This window comes from Mesoplodon mirus (assembly GCF_964341445.2).
Source record: "Mesoplodon mirus genome assembly, chromosome: 3".
In the NCBI taxonomy this organism is placed as follows: Eukaryota; Metazoa; Chordata; class Mammalia; order Artiodactyla; family Ziphiidae; genus Mesoplodon; species Mesoplodon mirus.
This window is the reverse complement of record NC_138978.1, coordinates 61,156,976-61,179,915: the sequence shown is the minus strand read 5'-3', so window position 1 is coordinate 61,179,915 and position 22,940 is coordinate 61,156,976. Positions and strand designations below refer to the sequence as shown.

The 22,940-nt window shown below is 35.3% G+C and overlaps 1 protein-coding gene across 9 annotated transcripts in view; it reads right to left on the bottom strand.

Annotated features, from left to right (window-relative positions):
* Positions 1-22,940, bottom strand: part of MIER1 (MIER1 transcriptional regulator) — a 57,020-nt gene that overhangs the window by 16,969 nt on the left and 17,111 nt on the right. For all 9 annotated transcript variants that reach the window (XM_082611943.1, XM_082611944.1, XM_082611936.1 and 6 more), the window contains 6 exons: positions 22,317-22,462; positions 12,491-12,649; positions 11,700-11,832; positions 9,961-10,025; positions 6,568-6,640; positions 348-499 (listed from right to left, as the gene is read on the bottom strand). In XM_082611943.1, the coding sequence (XP_082468069.1) occupies positions 348-499; positions 6,568-6,640; positions 9,961-10,025; positions 11,700-11,832; positions 12,491-12,649; positions 22,317-22,462 (728 nt within the window). The remainder of the gene's footprint in view (positions 1-347; positions 500-6,567; positions 6,641-9,960; positions 10,026-11,699; positions 11,833-12,490; positions 12,650-22,316; positions 22,463-22,940) is intronic.

The window sequence follows — 22,940 nt, the reverse complement described above, 5'->3', positions numbered from 1 at the left end:
AAGAGAATGGTTGTATGGGTACAGAATGGTTGTATCAGTTGTTTACCCTCATGATCACGTGGCTGACCGGGAGGTGTGGCTCTCTTCCACTGCCCAGCATCACAAGAGATATTCAACACTAGTCTGGGCAAAGATCAGAATTCGAAGTATGCTTTCTACTGAACGCATACTGCTTTCATACAATCATAGAGTCAAAAAATTTTAAGCTGAAACTTCGTTAAGTCAGGGACCATCTGTAAAGGAATTTTGGTGGATAGAATAGCACTAAATGTGACAGCACTTAAACTTATAAACGTATGTGGTTAATATATTTTGGGAATATTGTAAGTTATTTCTTATTCATGTACCTGTTCATTGTCTTTTATGTGAGATCCTTCGGGAATTGCTTCTACACCTTTCTCATCACCTGTTCTTCTAGATGCATCCTTAAGAAATATAATCACTTTGTCTTCCGGTAAGTACTCAGGGTCCCACAGGAGCTGATCATCATTTTCATATACTAAATTAGTAAAATATAATGTTAAAAATAATGCCAAAAATAGATAGTTTGTGTTAAAACATATCACTGAACAAATAACCCATACTTAGAGCCAAACTGTTGAGAACTGAGAGGTAAAGTGTGGTCCCACTACTTGCGTGACTTCATTCTGGGGCAATATTTATAACTTAAGTGATTTAAGCAATCTAAACAGAAGGTACCACTTGAGGCACCTTTCAGATGTAGTCTGACTTAGCTTGAGTTTACCAAATTCCAAGCTCTCTTGTTTTGAAGAGCACTACCAACACTTACTACCTGTATGACCCCAGCAAGTTATTTCCCTTCTTTCTGCTTCATCTGTGAAATGGGGAAAACAATCCTATTATACATGGCTGTAAGGATTTCAAGCAATTTAAAACAATTCTGACACATATTAAATAAGTTTCAATGAATGTTAGCTATAAATTATGATTTTTGAATAGGGATGTCTAAAAGAATGCTCACCAAATGTTAACACTGCTTATTTCTTGGTGGTAGGATTTGGGACAATTTTTTCTTACATCTCTGTACTTTTCCATGATGCTTGAAAATATATTGTCATAAGCATAAATCATTTTCATAAAACAAGTCATTACTTCTTTTAAAAAAGCATTTAGGTTTCATCAAAATTTCCATTATAATAAGATTGAAGCCCCAATTTCACCAAAATTTTATAAGTGAAAGAATGGAGGAGAAACTAAGATGAGAGCCTTGTGGAATCCTAAACAACAGGAAGATGAAAACACAGACAAAATTAAGAAGGAACAGTCACAAGACAGAAGAAATATCAAAAGTGTGGCACCATAGCAGCAAGGGGAAGAAAATGTTTCAGAGAGTAATAGATTGGTTAAATGCTGTTAAACAAGCAGGATGAAAACTGAAGAGGTGCACTGGATTTACTAACAAAGATGGGAATGTTTCAAGAACTGTTTCTATGCAGAGATGGAAGCTAAAGCCATACTGGAGAGGAATGAAGAGGAAATGGAAGGTAAAGAAATAAAGTAGAAAACTCTTCTGAAAAGTTCCATGGTGAGGGAGGAGATAGAGCAGTACAGTAGCTAGAGAGGAAGCATAGCTGAAGAAAGTTTTTGGTTTTGCTTGTTTGTTGGTTTTTAAAGGCATGAGACATAATCACGAAAATGCCAACAGAAAGGAGCCAGCTGGACAAAGACTATGAATTTAAGAGACAAAGTACAGCTGAGAGTGTCAAACTTCCTTGTGTTATGAAAAGGAATTAACAGCTAACAAAGGTACATCTCCTACATACCAGGTACTATGTTAAGTGTTTTCATATAAATTACCTTGTCCCCACCCACTCCCCTGCCACTACACACATACACTTTAAATTTTTCCTTAGTAATAAACCTTATTCCTTTTCTAACCTGTTGGTACAATCCTAGTAAAACTCCAAACTGTAAATACAATAAAACTCCCATGATAAAGGTGAATTTGGATATACTGCTATTGATTTCTGGTCTGCGCTCAGCCTTTATTTGCCAAAGGGAGCACACTAGAGTTCTTATATTCTTGGAGTGGGAGTGGGAGATGGACAATGCCTTACAAGGAAACCCTGATTCAGGAAGAAGACAATGGTGGGTCCCTGAGTCCCCAGTGTTCTCCCAGTTAGATACCCCATGTTGAGCCTATGAAACAAGCACAAACTACCTGAGAGATACTTCTAGAATCAATCTGGAAGTCCCAAGTCACAGGATACAGAGATATGCTTATTTAAACTGAGTACACAAACATCACCAGATGGCGCCAAGTGAGAAGCCAGGTCCCTAGAATTGTGACTAGCAGCCAGATAGGCTAACCCTGAGAATATGATACTTCATTTAATGCATATACTAAAAATGACAATGAGGTGAGAACAATTAGCATTCTCAGAGAATAAACCACACTGCCTTAACTGGTTCCAGAAACAGACCAAATTACTTTCCAGTTAAGTTTGTACTCTAAATATGACTTTTGACTATGATCTAAATAAAAAAGGCAACACAGTTGATATTTATTAAATATCTATAGAATGACTAAATGCCAAGAGATCAGAAATTCAGGAAGAACTCCACCATTATGATAAAACACATGAAAATACAGAGGAAAAATAATCTCTATAAATATGACAGCAACAGAAGGAAAAAACAGTCTTTATTATAATTGTATAGTTTCATGAACATGCTGGATTTTGAAAGATCACAATCACTGAACTGTAACAGGATCTTCTGAAACTATTTCATTCGAATGAATTACCAAGCCTAAATATTAGAACTTTTAAAAAGCAACCATAAATATATCCACCTTATACTACTGAAAGATATAATTTACAAGTGATTACAAATAAGTGAAAGAGTCTCAGAAGGCAAGAGCTCTCCTAGTATATTACCACAGGTTGTTAACTGGGGAAGTGCTTTTTATGGTATTTTAAGTAATAAAAGTAAGTGTGTCAGATAAGCAAAAGTGAGTTCAAAATAATTTAACAAAGTTCATTATATGTGTGTTGGGGGTGGGAATGGAGATGACAAATGTAGAAAACTGAGAAACTACCACCACAAAATCAAAAACTTCTGCAATCTGGGAAATTCCTAGTGAGTAAGAATAAACGTGAATAAATAAATGAAGATATTTATAAACCTCCAGTTTCTGTTAAAAAAAAAAGTGTCGTTCCATTTTTAATGCCCAAGTAAAAATTCTACCTAATCAATATATTATGAGAATGAAAATGCTGAAACATAATCAGCAAGGTGTAATAATGCGATTTATAATAGAGATTTCCACATTCTTAAAAGGTTGCACTGTGATTAATGACATGAATTTTAAGTTGTCTAGCTGAGCTTTTCCTATGTGTAGATTAATTGAACTGCCTGTTTCAACAGTATTATTATTATTAACTAAGGGTAATACATGTGTTCATTTTTCAGTAAGCAACTTAAGAATCAATAATTCACCTAATATTCATTATAAACAACAATTCACCTGGTCCTTTGTTATTCACTGCTTTGTAATTCCTAGCCACATTTACTTACTCTAAAATTTACGTCATGCAAGCATGAAAATTTGAGAATACCTTGTTCCTTTCTCTTGACTTTTTTTCCTAAGTAGCCCATCTAATTCTCAGCTAATCTAGTAAAGGATTCTCAACCTCAGCACTACTGACACCTTTGGCCAGATACTTCTTAGTTTGGGGGAAGGGGTCCTGTGCATTGTAAGATGTTTACCAATTATTTGAATTATTTAGTATTATCACAAAGCTGCAGCATTTACTCAGTTTTTAGTACGTGGGAGAAACAAAACACCCACATAACTTTAAAAATCATGTTTTTCATACGCCCAGCACTTTTTGGGGAATTAAACCCTTTTCATACAGTCTGAGCAGGGCTGACACTGCTCCCTGGAGCCCCAAGAGATAAACGAGCCAGGGCAAGCCTGAGTACTCACTCATCCCTTGGCTTACAGTAATTACTTCTGGTTGGGTAAGACGTAAGCTCAGTCAATAGAGGCTCTCTCTAGGACTTTTGCTGGAGCAAAGGGGGATGGGGAAGTTCTCATTTTTCCTGGTTCCTGGCTAGAATAGTGAAAAGTATAAGTCATGAGCTCCCAGTAGCCATCCTAGCTTGTCTGACAATAAAGGAAAGAGGGGGAGGAGAGACACTTGATATCATAAAAATCCCAAATCCAGTTTTATTTGAAGCCAGACTAGCCAGAACTTCCCAGTAAAGCAACCAGGTAAATTCTTTTTTGCTAAAGCTAACTGAACTCAGTTTTTGTCACCTGCAAGCAAAAGAGCATAAATTTGATACTTTCTGAAAATCTGAATAATAAAACCTAAGCATAAGGGTAAGATTAATCATCTTTTGGATATTAATGCCACTTACTGACCATTTTCTATGTGCCAAACACTATGCCACTAAGCACTACACATAAAAACATCACATGTAAATCCTCGCAATGAGCTTTATAATAGGTGATTGATATTTTATAGACGAGAAAAAAGTAGTTAAGTAACACGTCCATGGCCAAATGCCTAGATACTGATTCAAGTTTACTGACTCCACATACGTTCTGTTTACACTATCTGCACCCACCTAATAACTCAGCTACCAAATGTTTATGAAGTGTCTTATGTGAAAAGGATCTCCCAAGGTATTAAGGATACAAAGATGAATAAACAAATGATTATAATATACTCATTGAGTATAAATGATCATTTACATACATTTAAGATAAAAAGTTAATGTCTCTTTAGGATACTCAGTAATAGGGTTTCCTTATAGCAATGAAAAATTCTAATCCAACTGCCGAATAATTCCTTACAGTTCAGATATCAAGATATCTTAAGTTTTGTGGCACTGTTATCAAAATCACCCAAACCAAATGCTCTCCCTTTTGAATGTGATCACCAAACTGATGAAAAATACCCTGCGAAACTTTTGCTGTAAGGGAAAAAGGCACTAATCAGTACTACCCCTTTGACAGTTTTATTTCTAACAGTGTGGTTTACCTAATAGTTTTACAAGAATTTGGTTTGTGTGCACAGGTTAACCTAAGTGGAGACGAATTCTTGATATCATGACCAAAGTTTGAATTCCTAGAACTACAAAGATGAGGAAAGGGCCTGAACCATAGTGACTCCTCTAAGGCAGTAACCCTGGTAAATGCATCTGATCCTCATACAATATAACACGCTTAAATTTCTCAAAGTGAGAAAGCTTCATAAACCACAGCTTTTCTGGAAAAGAAAGAAAGAAAGAAAAAATATATATATATACACACATAAAATTGCTTTCTAAAATGTTAAAATGGAAAACAGTAAATCAAAATTGGAGATTGTGATCACTTATTCACTGTGATATCTGACAATGCAAACATGTTAAAATAAAAGGTAAACATATTAAGAGATAATTAAAACCATCTTTAGCTATAATATTAACTTGCCACATATAAAAAAATACAAAAGCCAATGGATCATTCATTTTTGCACACAATTACAATGTATTCACAAACACTGTGCACAGAATTTCAATATACAACAAGGTCACTCCATATTGATACCTGTAACATTCCTGTATGTTGCAGAAATTAACCTGAAAGCTATTACTGTTGTGTTAAAACATTTCTGTCACTAGAATTTACTAGCCTGTGGTGTTCCCTTAACTGCTTCTGATCTGCTGCTCTGCCCTGAAAGCAGGTGCATACTTAGAATATAAATTAAGTTTTTGGAGGGAATGCTAAAAAAGAAGACAAACAAGACGACATCTACAACTCCCAAAGGCTCTGCATATGCAAGGTGAAGTGCGGAAAAGAAAACTGAAATAAAGAAATGATGATAGAATTCTAGCATTGAGTGATGTCACACCGCACATGAAAACTCATTAAACGGGCGCGCGCGCACGCACACACACACACACTCTCTCTCTCTTTCTGGAACCCCCCCCCCCAAAGCAGATAATCTGAAATACACTTTAAAAAAAATCTTCAAGTATTCTGTTTTTGTTAAATATTTATTATTTGTGACTTACCTTAGCACTTTTAGACAAAATGATGAAAAAAACCATGTAAAATTTAAGTATACAAGTTGTTTTTCCAAAGTATTTTAAATACACAAACATCAAAATACTCAATTTTAGTAATATTAAAAGTTTCAGAAGCAAATGAACTTTTTATATTAGTTGTTTACTTGTTTTTTTTAAAACCTGTCCAACAGCTTCCACTGAAACAAAATAACCTTTTAAAATATAAATCATAAAGGTTATAAAAGGGCATATTTTTCAGAGTACTTAAAATACGAAAAAAATAAAAAGTTGGAATGTTTTAAGTCATCTAATAATCTAATACCAAAGAAGCATTCACTTTTCTTTCTTTTTTGGCTAGAGTTCTATGGATAGAAGTGGAGAAACAGAAAACTATTTCTTACAGATACTGGTGCAGAGGTCTTCTTCATAAATCAGCGGGGTAACAAACAAACTGTCATGTTCTTATCCCATTATAAAAACAGTTCATCAATTCAAAAGCATGAATTCAGCTATAAATTAGTAAATTTACTAATAACTCACCTTTTTCATTTTCTTTGTATCTACAAATGCCAACTGGAATCTCTGCTTGAAACATGGAGCCCACCATAATCTCCTATTTTAAAAATAACATAAAACATTAATAAGATCTAGTAACACAGATTTTATATCCATTTTCTAGATTTACCTTCTTGGGTTAACTGTTCCTGGTCTGTCATAAAACACAGTTACAACCAATTAACTATCTCAGGGGAGTACTGTGAGGATGCATGAATTAATAATAGATAAGACCTTGGATATGACTGGATGAAAATATTAGTAATAATAATGGGGTGAAATGGATACAAACTTTACTTCAAAATATGGAGGAAAGGAAATAAAAATGAATTCTTATAATTCAATTATAAGATAACTCTGAAAAGCAGAAAGTCAAATTAAAGTATTTTCAGAGCATCCCACTCTAAGCTATGGTCTCTGGATCAGCAGCATCAGCATCACCAAATGCAAATACTCAGGTCTTACACCAGACCTACTGAACCAGAAACTATGAGGATGGGATTCGGCAACTGTAAGTGTTTTAACAAGCTGTCCAGGTGATTGACACACACTGAAGTCTGAGAACCAGAGCTTTAAGGTAAAGGAAATAACGAAAGGGTTTGTATAAAGCTCAGTAGAGGCCAAACGAATGAAACTCCAAACCAACTGGACAGGTAATTAGTGCCTAACTTTCATTAAAACAATACAAGATGAAATCGTAACTTCTCCCAAATGTAATTAAATCTTATTTTAGGAAATCTGGTAATCAATCTATATAGTCAAAACACAGATTAGGGGAAACTGGCTGTTCAGAAAGACAATGAGAAATCACCACTGATGAGACTGTACAAGACATAGGGACCAAGATTAACTACATGGGCCCTCTTTTGTCTGTGGCTAAATGTTAATAATACAGTTACTACATTTTCAGAATGAAGACTTATGCAGGAAAGGTACAAAATCATGGTCTAGTAAGTTTAAATAACTCTTGGGATTTGAAAAGTTTCTCTCTCCTGTCATTGTTTCCCACTGTTGTTAGAATTTCATTTTACCTAGTATAACTTCAAAGACATGTTCTATGTAATAAATTTATTGCTGCACCTGTACAGGAAAACCAGTTAGTTTTCTAAAAATACCCCATTCACATTTTCTCTACTCATATATAGGAATTTTCTTTATGTCTTTCACTATAAAAAAGATTACTCTATTGTCACTTCTTGTGGCTCTTTTAACTTTACTCACCTATGCCTATCAGAGAATAAATAGTCAAGTTATCAACCCTGGCTAGGGTGCTTCTAAAATATAGATGTCTGGATCCATTCCAGACCAATTAAACTAGAATCTCTGGATGAAAGCCATGGTAATCAGTATTTAAAAGTTCTTTAAGTGATTCTAACATGAAGCCAAGGTTGATAACTTCTCAACTGGTATAAAGATAAGACACTTCCTTTTTCCTGTTGAGTTCAGATAACTTCTTTTCACCTAATTTGTTCTGCAGGGAAGGGAAGGAAAACAGCATTTAGGAGCATTATGTACCAGGTATCTTATGCAAAATTTTCATTAAATCCTCACCAACTTCGACAAGGCTGAATGTCATTCCCATATTGTATTTGAGGAGATGAAACTCAACAAAATTAATTTCCTCAGGAACACACTACTAGTAAACTCTGAGCTATAACTTGAACTCAGGTTTGATTTCAAAGCTGTTTCCTCTACCCTAGTTTCTATAAAAATTCAATTTCATCTTACAAGCCTTAGAAGGTGAATCTCTGAATCCTGACACTTTTTTACAAATCTCACTAAAATAAGACAATCTGGATTTACTGCGGCCTACTTTATTACATATTTTTCCTGAGGAAGGGACTAATACTCCCTAGCAGTAAAGGCTTCATCTCCCCCATGTTCTCCCTCCTGAGTTTTTATTGCTTCATTAACAAAAAAAAATTCAAGGCTTAATCAAATACTCTCTTGGGAAACTCCAGATACAAAATCAATTTATATTGGAGATAAGATAAACACACTTGAATGTGTGGTAGAAAATAACAGTTTAAGATGACTCCCAAGGTTTCTAGTTTTTATCTTAATTTCTACATGATGTAGGAATCAGAAAAAAATGGATTGAAGAACACTTGCTCAAATAGGTCACACAAATAGTAACTTCTGTGATCCTTTTTTGTGTCTTCAGTCCCATCATTCATTCATTACTCACTCAAGTTAATTAACACATCCGGCACTGGGATAATCTTTCCTTACCACTCCAACCCACACTAATGTCTCTCTCTTCTAAACGTCTCTTTGGAAACCCATAAATAGATCAATTCTGGCTGAAGCCCAGAATCCTTGGGTAGCACAGTCCAAGTTCATTTGAATACTTCATTCTTCCCAACTGAAACTCTAAATATAGAGATTTTCCCTTATTTTAATCCACAAGGAGGTTAGCTCTTTTTAAGTTTGCCCCAGGCATCCCAAACCAGACAACTTTAAACAAACTAAACAAACAAAACACAGGGAAGCCTCAAAAGTATTAACTAATTAAGTAACAATCATGACTCAAAAAAGTGCAGAAAGGCCACTCAATTTGATATTTTGGGCTGTTCTGCTTCCAAATAAATGACTGCTTATGCCCTAAATTAAAAATCAGACCTATGAAAAAGAACACTAAAAAACCTCAATGGAGATTTTAAGAGAAGTATCAGGTCACCTATCTCAACATGAATGACATCATCTCTTCTATATAAATGATTTGCCCTGATCAATTCTATATAACATTTTGATAAATCTTCCTAATAAGTCAACTGCTTTGCAACAGCTTAAAATTCTTCAATTTAACCATGTGATTAACTACACAATGTTATACAATTTTATATTTAAAGACTACGTCAATATATTATCTTTAGACTCATTTTAGAAATTAATTATGGATAGTTATACCGAAGCTCAAATCTGTCTCTTCACACAATATACTCTGAGTTGTAAATATCGACATTAATATGGGATGGAAAAACTTGTAATCTAACTTATTAAACAAAATTTACTTAACAAATACCAAAGCCTCCACAACTGCTTTCTCAAGTATAAAAAAAAAAAATCACATGTGATACTTTTTATAGTGTAGCTAACAAAAGTGTAATTTGTAGTGGTTCAGAAATTTGGATTTCTAATCTTGCTTTGAGTACTGGCTTGCTCAAAAAAGTCCATTTTTTTCTATACCATTATTTTATTTATAAAAAGGTAAATATTTTTCTCACCTGGATGTATTAAGGGAAAGTCTAAACATTCATATGTCACAAAAAGACTTACTTCAATTTTATCAATATTTATACTTAGTAAAAGAATAATTACACTTGGCTTTTTAAATATTTATTTATCTAAGTTTTGGGAAAATATGGCTCTAACTACCTTTTTCCAGTCTTCTGATGGTATATAATCTTCATCTTCTTCAGATTCTTCTTCTATTTCACTATCTAGAATAAGTAAGACAATAGTACTATAAAATGATTGCTTATCCTATCCATTCTTATATCTACCATCAAATATTTAAATATGCCAAAAGGTATTTGCAGAGGTAGGTCAAGATATTTTTAATCAAATAATACCCTGTCAGTTAAAACAAAAAAAACAAAACTCATAAACCTTCTAGGACAATCTTCTTAGACAATGTATTTTCATAAAATGATTTCCTACAAAAAATTTTAAGAAAAAATCTGAGAATCAGAGTCAAGATAATCTGTTTCTAAGCCTAATTCTCCTTCCAACAGCTTGGTGACAGAATAAATTATATGATCTCAGTTTCTTCCCTTATAAAATAAGAATTGGGGCAAAACAGTGGTTTCTGAACAGTGCTCCTTAAAGCACTGGCAACTCTGTAGCACCACTTTGGGGGAAGCGCATGAAGAGAGGGTATGTATGTCTTCCCAACTTCTGTTTTATTCAGAGCAGGCAAGCTGCTGTTTGTTTACATTTTGGACTAAGAATGTATTTACATAAAGGGGTGGGAAATCTGAAAGCCATGAGACTGTCAGCATCTTCTCAACTCTAAAATGGCACACAAAATTCAAAAGGGTAACACTGTATATAGAAATTAATTCTTCCTATGGAAAAGCTAAGATAGGCAGTATATTTGTAGCTTCAATGCATACATCATAACTAAAATACCAGATTTGAATTATGAAATATTATTTCAAGAGGCAGTCACTTAGTATCCCACTTTTAAGCAAACTTTGGCAATGGATCTGCTCCTGGTTTAACTAAGGGAAAAATACCACATTTCCCCCAAACAATTATCTCAGTAACTAATCTCTCTGTGCACTGATATACTTTTCAGCTGGACCATATCTGTGATCAAAGTCCACAATAAAATTATTATTAGCAGCCCTACATTCACTTCTAAACAAACTGTGTAACAGAAGTCACTCATACAAAGAAGTAGCCATGTTTAATCAGTTATTACTTTACCACATTTCATGAGAGGTTATTGTTCTTCAACTATTTTCCTTTTTAAAGTATAGAAATTTAGACCACATATTTAAACTAATAACACTAATGGTTAACTTTTTCTTATCTTACTTCCAGAGTAAGGATTCCTGCTTAGAATGAAACATTATGGAGCAGATGAAACATGCAAATATTCAAGATACATATATTAAATGTTGTCTTGACTACTGGTCATCTCTGACTAGATCATAACTGTAGAAAAATTAGGGGAGTTCTTTGTATAACATATTCCTACCTCAAAAGTCAACCACTTTTTGGACTTGGGAGCCATTGATTAGAGAAAGCAATGCTTATGAATATATCAAGGCTGAGAGGCAAAGAAAGCAGAAAATGAAAAACTGAGGAAAAGACTACGAGAAATAAAAAAGATGACCATGAAACAAACTAAAGAACAGTCAAGAGGAAAAAAAGGAACACACTCAGAATCGGGCGTCGTAGTGACACAGTAATTACTGTAGTATATTCATGGACAAGAGGGCCCCAGTACTGCTAAACTAATAATCTAGAACAAAATTCCATTACTGATGAGCAAGATTTCAAAATTAATGAATTCAAACAGAGTAGTGAAAAAAAACCACTAAAATTTTAGGCATATATTAAGCAGTAAAAATTGTATCCAAAAAATAGTAACTAATAACACTTACTTGTATCAAAATATTTACATCGACGTGGACGGATTATTTCCTGGGCATCTTGAGAAGCAACAGATTGTGATGGATCATCATTGGAAGACTGAGTTTCATCCTCTTGACCTGAGGAATCTTTTATATTCTCTTCCTGTGGAATAATAAATTAAATCTCTAAGATAAAAAGAAGATTGTTGCAGATGAAAGGTCACAGTATTCCAAATACAACTGGAAGGCTAAAATAAATATATTAAATGGTGTCTTGGGTTGGATCCTGGAACAGGAAGAAGAACATCTGTGGAAAATCTCACGAAATCTGAATTGTCTGTAGTTTAATTAATAGTATGGTACCACTGTTGATTTATTAGTTTTAATAAATAGACCATGGTTACACAGATGCTAACATTAGGGGTAGCTGAGTGAAGAATATACAGAAGCTCTGTACTACCTTTGAGCCTCTTCTGTACATCTAAAATTATTTCAAAACAAAACAAAATAAAAGTGAATACAGAACTGCCAATTAGCCTTTATTACTTAAAAAAAATAGCATTTTTTAAAAAGTTCATACAAATTCATTCAGACTAGGCATTGATAAGAAATCTGGAATGACACAGAGAAAACTATCACTTCTCTGGAGTAGATTACAGGGGACTTCCAATTTGTATTATGTATATCTATGTTAACTTTTAACATTTAAATGTATTACTTTTAAAGTCAGAGTAAAAACAGATTACAGAAATAAGCAGTCAAAATGAATGTATTAATAAACTTTAACTTCAAGAGGAATAAAAATATGTGTATAACCTTACTTTATTTTCCCCACTACAGCCACTATTATCATCATTATCAGCATCTTCATCATCTTCACCTTCTTCTTCTTCCTCCTCCTCCTCATCTTCTTCAGGTAGTCGAATAGTACTATCATAACCATAAAGGCTGAGAAGTTCATGAATTGGCATGTCGCCTTCCTAAATAGAACAAAATAAAAAGTTAATTTCTGAATAGGTGATATTTCATATTCCTATAATTCACAAATCTGTGGAGTATGCTCTTAGAACTGTTATGAAGAATTCTCAAATCATAAAAGGTAAAACTGAATATAATTCTGAAACCTAAGAAAATCCTAGGCTTTTACTATTCTTTTCTGCATCAATTCAGTGAATGTACACCAATGTTCAGTTAACACTACGTATGGATGCTCACTTAGTAAGCGTACCATATATAATCTGGGAGTGGGGAAATAGAATAATCAGAAAATAGACTGTAAACTAAGTTAACAAACCCAGAAAGGGGGATGAAATTCATAGCCCAGCCCAAATAAATTAAAACAGCAATGACATACATGAATGATACTGGATTACATTAGCTATATATTCTTTTCTAGGTTTATGTATAATTGCATATAAAATCCTTTCATGGAATCCTTACTATCTATCTTACAAAACTGTTGTATTATGTCCATTTCATAGATGAGGAAATTGAGGCTGGCAGATTAAGCAATTTCTCCAAAAACCACACAAGTTACAAGTAGTGAAGCCAGATTTCAAGTCTAATTACGAAAGCCCATACTTATCATATACCAGGCTGCCTCAGCCAGGGACCTGGACCTTCCCCAACCATCACAAAAAACATACCCTCCTGAAGGTGAAATGAAGAAACATCCATATGTAATGAAAAGAAATTAGCTTTCTGCAGAAGGTACTCACTGTAATCAATAATCAAGCATTATAAAGTATCAGGGAAACATGACAGAATCGATTATAAAAAGGAAATTTTACACACACACACACATACACACTCTGAAGAAAAATTTAACTGAGTCAGTCAGTTTAGAACCTAGAAAAAGGATAATCATGAAACAAGACTTTTGTATTTCTCCAGCAGTCTTGTAGCCTCATTCATGGATAGAAATAAGTCTAGCCCGTGTGTTAAATACACTGTTATAGTGGGCATGAATACATCAGACTGGACGATATAACCTGGTGACACTAAATACTTAGATCATACAGTGACACTAAATACTTAGACCACACAGTTAACTCCCATCACTCAGAATTCGTGTGTAAAAAGCAACTAATGATTATAATTTGAAAAAATTTTCTTATAGGAAGAAAATACTGTCTAACACTTCTATTTCATACTGTAAATGGATATTCTAGTTATAAATCAGTCTGGGAATCTGTTTCTGAAACAGAAATCAATGACAAGCTGGCATACTTAATTGACATCTCGTATTGTGATTCTCAAAGTGCAATAACACAGACAGTGCTTGAAGTGTTCACGGATCTAGTCCCTGCAGGTATCTGGTCCAGTACCAAGCATCTGGTACAGGAGACAGAAATTTGGGAATTAGGAGTCAGGATTTAAGAAAACAGAACTTCAAAATCAAGAAAGAAATAAAATGAGAAAAAGATATAGAAAAGGTGCGTTATATAAAAATCATAACACATAGCTGCCATAAAGTGCCTTCTATATGCCAGGCATTTGTGATAAGTCCTCTGATTTCACTATCTCTTTCTCTTTTCTTAACAAATGCAGAGTGAGAATATTACACTATCTTATTTGATCTTTAAAAGTACCAGATGACAGTGCTACCTTTATATATGTAAATAAGAAAACCAAGCAGAGAGAAACATCATGCACTGACAGAGGCTTTACTATAATACCTAGACCTCCTAATCCCAGCTCACACTTTCCATAAACTTCTGCACCACGAATCAGAAGCAGGTTTAACAACTGAAGTCACTTCTATGACCAAGCCACCGAAGTCACTATTATGAATAAGGGCCAAACCAGGAAAAACACTTTAGCGTAGGTTTGCAATTAACATTTACATGGACCTTGAGAATTCATAAACAGCTTGTTTCATAATATTTATTTCATCTTTAAGACTACCTTAACATGTTAGTACTACCTCTAATTTTTACAACTGAGTTAACTGATACTTTGAGAGATCACAAAAAAGAGGTATGATTACCAATCAAATAAATGTCTTCAAGTTCTCTACCTTTGGTCTGTCTTATTCAAGGGCAAGAGAATCACCTTGAGAGCTTATTTAAACAGACTGCTGAACCTCACCCCAAAGTTTCTGATCTAGTAAGGCTGAAGTGGGGCCTAAGTATCTGCATTTTTTTAAAGTACCAGGTGATACTGATGCTGCTGGTATGAGACCACCTGGAGAACCACTTATCTCACACTTCTAGGATAAGATAACTGCAAATCAGCCTTTCCAGTGGGAGGTAATAAAGTGCGATCATTATCTTTAATAAAGCTTATCACTAACAGCTGATAGATAGCTAAGTTACGTGTCAAAAGGGTAAGTGATACACCAACTCCATGAAAAGATTTTTTTTTTTTTAAAACCATTTTCAGGTAAGTGGAATATCTGACTTCCATGGTGAGGTCAAGATTTTTCCCTCTTGGATACACATCTGAGAAGTGTGACTTGCTTTATAAAAATTCATTTCTCAAAGAAAAATTTAGCAACACCTCCAATATTGACTAAGCAGACAAAAGAGTAGAGTCAGAAGCGGCTGACCATAGTGCATTTGGAAGAGAAGTGCTTGAATCTGAAAAACAGTAACAGAACTGGCAGAGAGAAAAGTCAGAGGAAATGACAACTGCGCAGGCGTAGAAACAAACAATGAATAAGCAGGTTATCCTGATTAGAATAGAGGGTATCTGTAGTAACCAAAAAAAGTTAGGGCTGGTATTTTTACCTACTTTCTCTAGTTTTATTCAGTTTCTAAAGGGATCTGTTATACTCTACTTTTGATTCATTTGAGAGTAGCTGTTGAACAGTGACTGACCTTTTGATTCATTTGAGAGTAGCTGCTGAACAGTGACTGACCCAACGGAACAGCTTAGGGAAAATTATGCACACGACAAAATATTCAAGATGGACTTAGGCAGGGAGAAATTTAGTTTCCCAAGTTGGAATCCACCGTTATTCATATGAGTATAATCAGAACCTAAACCAAATTAGTGGTTGTGGTACAGAAAAAACTCAAGAGACCCTGCAGAAGGAATCAACGGATTTAACCATGGGTTAAGAGTGATCAAGAGGTCCTTGTGACGCTGAATCTCTGGCTCCAGACATTCCTTGGACCCAGATACACATTCGTATGACACCGAAAAAATAGTAAAAACAATAAAGTTCTAAAGAAGTTCTAACAAACTTCTAGAAAGTTTATTTTCAGTCAAAGTTGGTTTTAGGTGGGTTTTATCACATGTAAACAAAATATCCTTGCCTATTCCATCAAGAAAATTCTTAATATTGAAAACAAAGACTATATAGTGGTATTATGCTTTTCTTTGGAATTGACTTTTAATTTCTGTTGCCCAATATCAAGTTAGTAAGCAACAAGTCAGTAAGCAACAATCATGACCCACATAGTATGAAAAATATCTTACTTGATCTAAGGTATAAAGTGATGCCCTTACAGCAAACACTGGGCTACAACTACAATAAAACCTCAAATTAACTTTGCTGAGGAATCCCCAGTTTTAAATTCAAGTATCGTATCTTGTTGCCTGCTACCCAATCCTTTCTTTCTACTTCTACACGCATCTTTTTCCAGAAGTGTTCTTTCCTCCATTCCAAGCATGTATTTTGATTGAAAGCTTACCTCCTGGACCTCATAGTATCTAACCCAATTAGAATCACTGTACTCCCTGGCCATGCATTTGGAATGGGCACATGACCCAAGCTGGACCATAATTTGTTTCCAGAATTTTACCAATAGCAGCTAAAGAATATAGGCTATATCTCAAGCAATAAATCTAGGAGCCTGAAAACTGACAAGATATGAAGAAAATTGGTCTGAAAAAGGACACCACCATGTAAAAAAGCAGAAACAGAAAATATGTTCTGTTGGCACTTGAGTCCGTGAGGTCTAGATATCCCCCTGCCCTTAATGAAATTAACACGAGCCTTAAAACTAAATCTTCATTTTGCCTAAGGTAGTTCAAGATGGATTCCTGTTATTTTTCCCCAAATATTTGATATAAAAAGTAATGCTGGGCTTCCCTGGCGTCACAGTGGTTAAGAATCCGTCTGCCAATGCACGCGACATGGGTTCGAGCCCTGGTCCGGGAAGATCCCCCATGCAGCAGAGCAACTAAGCCCGTGCGCCACAACTACTGAGCCTGAGCTGAGCCCGCGTGCTACAACTACTGAAGTCCGTGCGCCTAGAGCCCGTGCTCTACAAGAGAAGCCACCGTGATGAGAGGCCCGCACACCACAACGAAGAGTAGCCCCCACTCGCCGCAACTAGAGAAAGCCCATGCACAGCAATGAAGACGCAATGCAGTCAAAAATAAATAAATAAAATAAATAAATTAAAAAAAACTCAAAAACAACAAAAAAAGTAATGCTATCCTGTAAAGCAAATGTTCTTTGCTATTTCCTTCTGAAAAAAGACTAAAAGATGAATAAAATGTGGCTGACAGTACATTATACTAGGGCCCATCAGTCACCTGGTTCCAGAGACTTTCTCATTAGCTTATACTGTCGAAGTCTATGCTCTACCAGGTACTAAGGGGCTTTCCCCAAATTGAAACATCACAAAAAGTGTCAGAGTGTTTTGTTCCCATTCATACAAGGGTTCAGAAATGGAAGGAGCAGAGTGAAAGAAAATTGAGTCAAGTACAGTGGTTCTCCACCGTTCGGGTGTTACAGATTTCTTTGAGAATTTTATGAATAACTATTAAGATTTATTGAGTGATGATATGTACCAGACATTGTGCTCAATGTTTTACATACATCATCCTTGTAACAACACTGAAGTTTAATAATGTTAAGTAACTAGCCCAAAGTTACACACTGGGTAAGAAGTACAGTCTGACTCACTGCTTTACAGTGCCCTTACATACATATGCATATACACTCGCTTCCTCAAAACCTGATCCTAGGTTAAGTGTACATCATCCTGATGGAGAGTGAAATAAGATGTGCTGGGTTGATAGACTATAAGAAGTAAGGGAAAGTAAGGAAAGAAGTTGATAGACTCTAAGAAGGAAAATGGACATAGTACAAGATGAATAAAAATCAGCCATGTGGACTACACCTACATATTGTGCTTTAAAAAAATAAGTTGTCTAAGCACTGTAACAAAAAAAGGGACAATCACGTCTATATAAGCTCACCGGAGACTAGCTGGAGGTGGAAAGAATATAGGCTTTTTCAAAGACAAACATTATATCTGAAATTAAATCTGTCCTTAAACTTCCCAACAATAGGGTAACATTACCAAGCACCACCAGCAGCATTATAAGGTTCGGGTGGTATCCGTCTCCTAGCTGCACAGGAGGTGGCTCCCTCTCCCTCACACCAGGGGATCAGTCATTTAGCAATGACTGCACGTGGTACCAGGTGTTGGCCGTTGAAGGGCCATTTGGTGGATGGACGTAGTACTCTTTTTATACCTGTTGTGACTTACCAGTAAATACTTATTAAGTTGGGGGAAAGAAGGAAAGAGACTGATTTTCAGCCAGGAAGCCTTAAGAGACCACATCCAGATTGGACAAGAGTGCTGGTTCCTAAGGTAACCAACCTCTTGGGGCTGGGGCTTAACTACAGAATAAACTATGAAGAGATGAAGGCAGTGAACTCTTCTTTATAATCCCCATGCTGGAGTTTCTTTTTTTTTATATGTATAATTCATGTGGTGTGTACACTTAAAAAAAACCTCAGTCTCTCACATTTTAATCTTTATTCTCTAGCTCTGGAGATTCACTGGGTGAAATGTGTCTAGTACTTTAAAGTGTTAATTATTAACACTGTTATAATGTGATTTTCAAAACTATAAATACATAAAGATATAGCTGATCCGGATCCCTCTTCTCCCAAATAGACTGCTACGTTCAAAGTGAGACCATGGGTTTTTAGAGTGCATTTGAAAAACAGAGTTAAACCTGCATATTGCCATTCCCAGCAAACCAAAGTTTATTATGGGAATGATTCTGACACTTCTAAGATCACTAATAAATTCTAACCTGTACATCTAATTCTCTTAAAACATTTAAATGCTAAACTTACCTAAAATATTTTATATTGATAAGATTCATGCATACAAACATAACAATACGCATAAAAGCTAGTTTACACTGAAATTTTAGAATTCATATTGAATGAACTTACAATTAGAGGTTATTGCAGTTACTGATAACTCCTGAATGAATCAACTGTCAAAATTATGCCCCAATTACATCAAAGGTCCATTTCATGCAACCAAAGTGCCAGGCATAAACTACCTTACCAATTCCTGACACAACTATGATGTTTCACTTCTATAGAAGCAAATTAGTAATCAATGACAAAATCTTGCTCACCTTTTTAATAAAAACAAAAACCAGTTTGGTTTGGACCTAAAGAGTTTACAACTATAGGAAATCCAATACATTGGCCCTGTAGCTTAGCTCTAGGCTACAGATGAAAGCACTGGTGATTATGTGCTACTTACACCTAGGCCTTAATTACTCTGGGAAAAGTTGTAAGTACTCTCTGAGAAGGTTTAAGACTGTTTGGTTGAAAAGAATGATAAAAGATTGGTTCCCTTGTCTTTCTCTCCCTTTGTATATTTTAATTACTTTTTCCTAAAAAAGGGTCATTTGAAAGCAAATTTTGGGGGGTTGTAAGGGACTGGGGAAGGAGGGAGAATAAAGGAGAAAATAGGAAAAGACCATAACACGACCAAAATTTTAGTGAAGCCCATTAGTAATTTTGTACTAATCAAATATAGTAGCCCATTTTCTGAAATAAAACAATAATCATTCCACTTCATAACCTATTTTGACCTGTACTTGATTATCTCTTCTTGAGTAATTACTTACTCAATTACTTGAGTAACACAGAATGTGAAAAAATGGAAAATACACGATTTTCTTCCTTTACCTTTTATCCCATGGATGGGTTATTCAGAAAAAAGAAAATATATCTAAAGTGATAAGTTTCTGTGAAATACAGGCAAATAACTAAAAATAATTGCATTTCCACTTCATGAATATATGAAGTGGAATATATGAGGCCACTGTGACTGATTGTTAAATCAGTCGTTTCCTCTGATGTTCACCTAGGTTCTGAATCATCCAAGCAAATTATCCCAGTTTTTTTTTTTTTGCGGTATGCGGGCCTCTCACTGTTGTGGCCTCTCCCGTTGCGGAGCACAGGCTCCGGATGCGCAGGCCCAGCGGCCATGGCTCACGGGCCCAGCCGCTCCGCGGCATATGGGATCCTCCCAGACCGGGGCACGAACCCGTATCCCCTGCATCGGCAGGCGGACTCTCAACCACTGCGCCACCAGGGAGGCCCTATCCCAGTTTTTTGAATGGCTTTCCAGCCTCTTCTAAAGAATAGTTCTGACTCCAGATTCCTCGTGTTCTTTTTAACTCAACCTTGAAAAGCTTTTATAACAGCTCTACACCATTACCACTCATGATCAGTTCTGTTGTCTGGCTTAATAAAATATTGAATTGCTTAGGTATTATGGATTAAGCCAGTTTTAATCACTAAATGATTCAAAATGGGATCACCTGACAAGATTTGACTTAATAAGACTACTTTTCCAGCTCTTTAACTGTACACTTTAAAAAGTTCTAAACTAAAATTCTGAAACATAGATTAATCTTTACTACTGTAAAAGTATAAGAATTCGTTTTTCGATGACATTATGTACTCCAAATGCTTAAAGGCTGGCATATGTCTTATTTCTTATGTTCTTTTTGTCATGGAGTTCAGCAGATTGTATACATAATACCTTTCAATGATAGCATACCAAACTGATTTATTCATTCATTCAAAAACTCTGAGTGACCACTCTTGCTAGGTGCCATGAAATACACTGGTGAATAAAACAGACTAGCCCTCCTCTCATGGAACTAAAGGAGGATACAGACAAAAAAGTTAAACAAACATAAAATTACAAATTGTATTAGGTATAAAGAAAGCACTGAATGGGGTACAGTGGTTAAAAAAAGCTAATTAGCAGCCAGGAAAGGCCATTCTGAGGAGGGAATATTAAGCCCACACTTGAGAGGATAAGGAGCCAGACTCAGAAAGCACATACCAGAGAGTGGGAATGAGCTGAAAAGCCTTGAAGTGTGAAAAAAAACAGCACATCTAAGAACAAAAGCAACTACTGTAGCTATACAACTAGTGTAATAAATGGATAAAGGACCATATCATGTAGGTGGCCTTGCTGGACAGGGCAAGGAGTCTGGATTTTCTTCTGGTGTAACAAGAAGCCACTGAAGAGTTTTTTAAATAGAATATAAACTGATTTGTATTTTGAAAAGATCATCATTGTTGCTGTGGTAATATATTGGAGAGAAGAGTGGTAAAAGAGGACATGAAAAACCAGTTAGGAAGCTACTGTAATAGTCTAAGCTAAAAATGATGGTGACCTGGGCTTGAGGGTAGCAGCAGAGATGGAACAAGAGCCAGATCAGAGATATTTCTGGATAGAAATGATAGGTTTATTTAGGAACGGATATTGAGAATGAAGAAAGATGACTCCCTGGTTTCTGACTCAGGCAACAAGGTAAATAGTAGTACCACTTTCTACTGAGATGGAGAATACAGGGAAGAAACAGGCAGAGGAAGGAGAACATCAATCAATAGTTCTGTTTAGACATTTAAAATGTAAAGATGTCTACTGAGATATCCAAACAGAAATGTCAAGCAGGTGGTTAGATAAACAAAACTGGAGACAGGGAATAGGTTAATGCTAGACAAATAACTAAGAAATACTGAGCATACACAGACACCATGGGATTAAATGAGATCAACCACCTAGCTTAGCAGTGTCTAAACTTGGTGTGCACACTTAGTGAAGATGTAGATTTGAGCCCCCCCACCCCGCCCCGCATTCTGATTCAGTGTGCCTGGGGGAGAGGCATACAAATGCACATTTCTTAGTGAGTCCATGAGTGATTCTGATGCAGCTGACCCTCATACTGTATTCTGAGGAGCACTGATCCACAGACAGAAGAAAACACAACCCAGAACTGAGAACTGGGAAATTCCGAATCTAATCCTTGAGGAAAGGAAGACGAGTTTGCAAAAGACACTGAAGAGGAACAAGGAGATGGGGAAAACGACAGTGGGTGCTCTAAAATTAAAAAAAAAAAAAAAGGGAATAGTAAATTGTGTTAATACCTCTGAGAGTTAAGTAGAGAAAAAAGTGACCAAAGGATGTAACAATAAATCATTGGTTATCTTGATAGGAAAGGGGCAGAGACAATCTAGAGCCCTTTATGGAGTAAGTAGGAAATGAGGAAGACGATGACAACTCATAAGAAATTTTGCTTCTGAAGGGGAGTAAATAAAAGGTGCAGTAATTGGGGGAAGGCAGAAGGTATGTAAGAGGAAATTTAGTACCCTTTTTTTGATATTTTTGACCCAATATCTGTGATGTTTTACCAAAGTAACTACTGAATTCTAATTCACATAATAAAGTTCTTTTAAAAAAATTTCCAACTTTAAATTATCACACCTATGACCACATAAAATTTTTCAGTATTGATTATATATAATACCACTTTCCCCAAAATAAAATAGAGAACTAAAATTTAGTGTTTCCTCTCTCCACAGAAAAGTTATAACCACTTCATTCTCTAGCTCTCATTGTTATTTACCCTTGCAAGATCCTCTATTTCAGAACTGAAGTTTGTTTCTCCTTCCATCATTTCTTCCTCTTCTAATGTGCGTTCATCATCAAAATCATGAACCAGCATGTCAGCTGATGGATCAAATTCATGGTCATCTGATGTTGCTGAACCTCCTGGTAAAGAATATTTTAAACAGTTTGGTAAACCAACTTATGTGTATCTTATTAATATTAATGTATATGTTATCTGAAGCTGGATACATCAAGTAAAAGTACGAGGGAAAAGCTATGCACAAAAAGCTATGCACAGGAAGTATTATTTGTTGTTTTCTAAAATTCTTGCCCTTACTTATCACCCCCCACAAAATATCTTCTTTAAGGATTATTTTTTACTGTTTCACTTCTATATATTTACAGTGACAACCGCAAAACGGGGGGGGGGGAATGTTTGAAGAGTATTGTAATCTTCCAACAAAACGTGAGTTGTAAATAATAAATGGTCATATCAAATAAGAATGATCTTTTGTGTGAGAAAAATCAATTCGTAATCAATTGATTGATATTTAATAGAACCAGTGAGTATGAATATACAGTCATGTGAAATACACAATCATCTGAATATACAGTCTAATGAAAATACAGTTGAACTCAA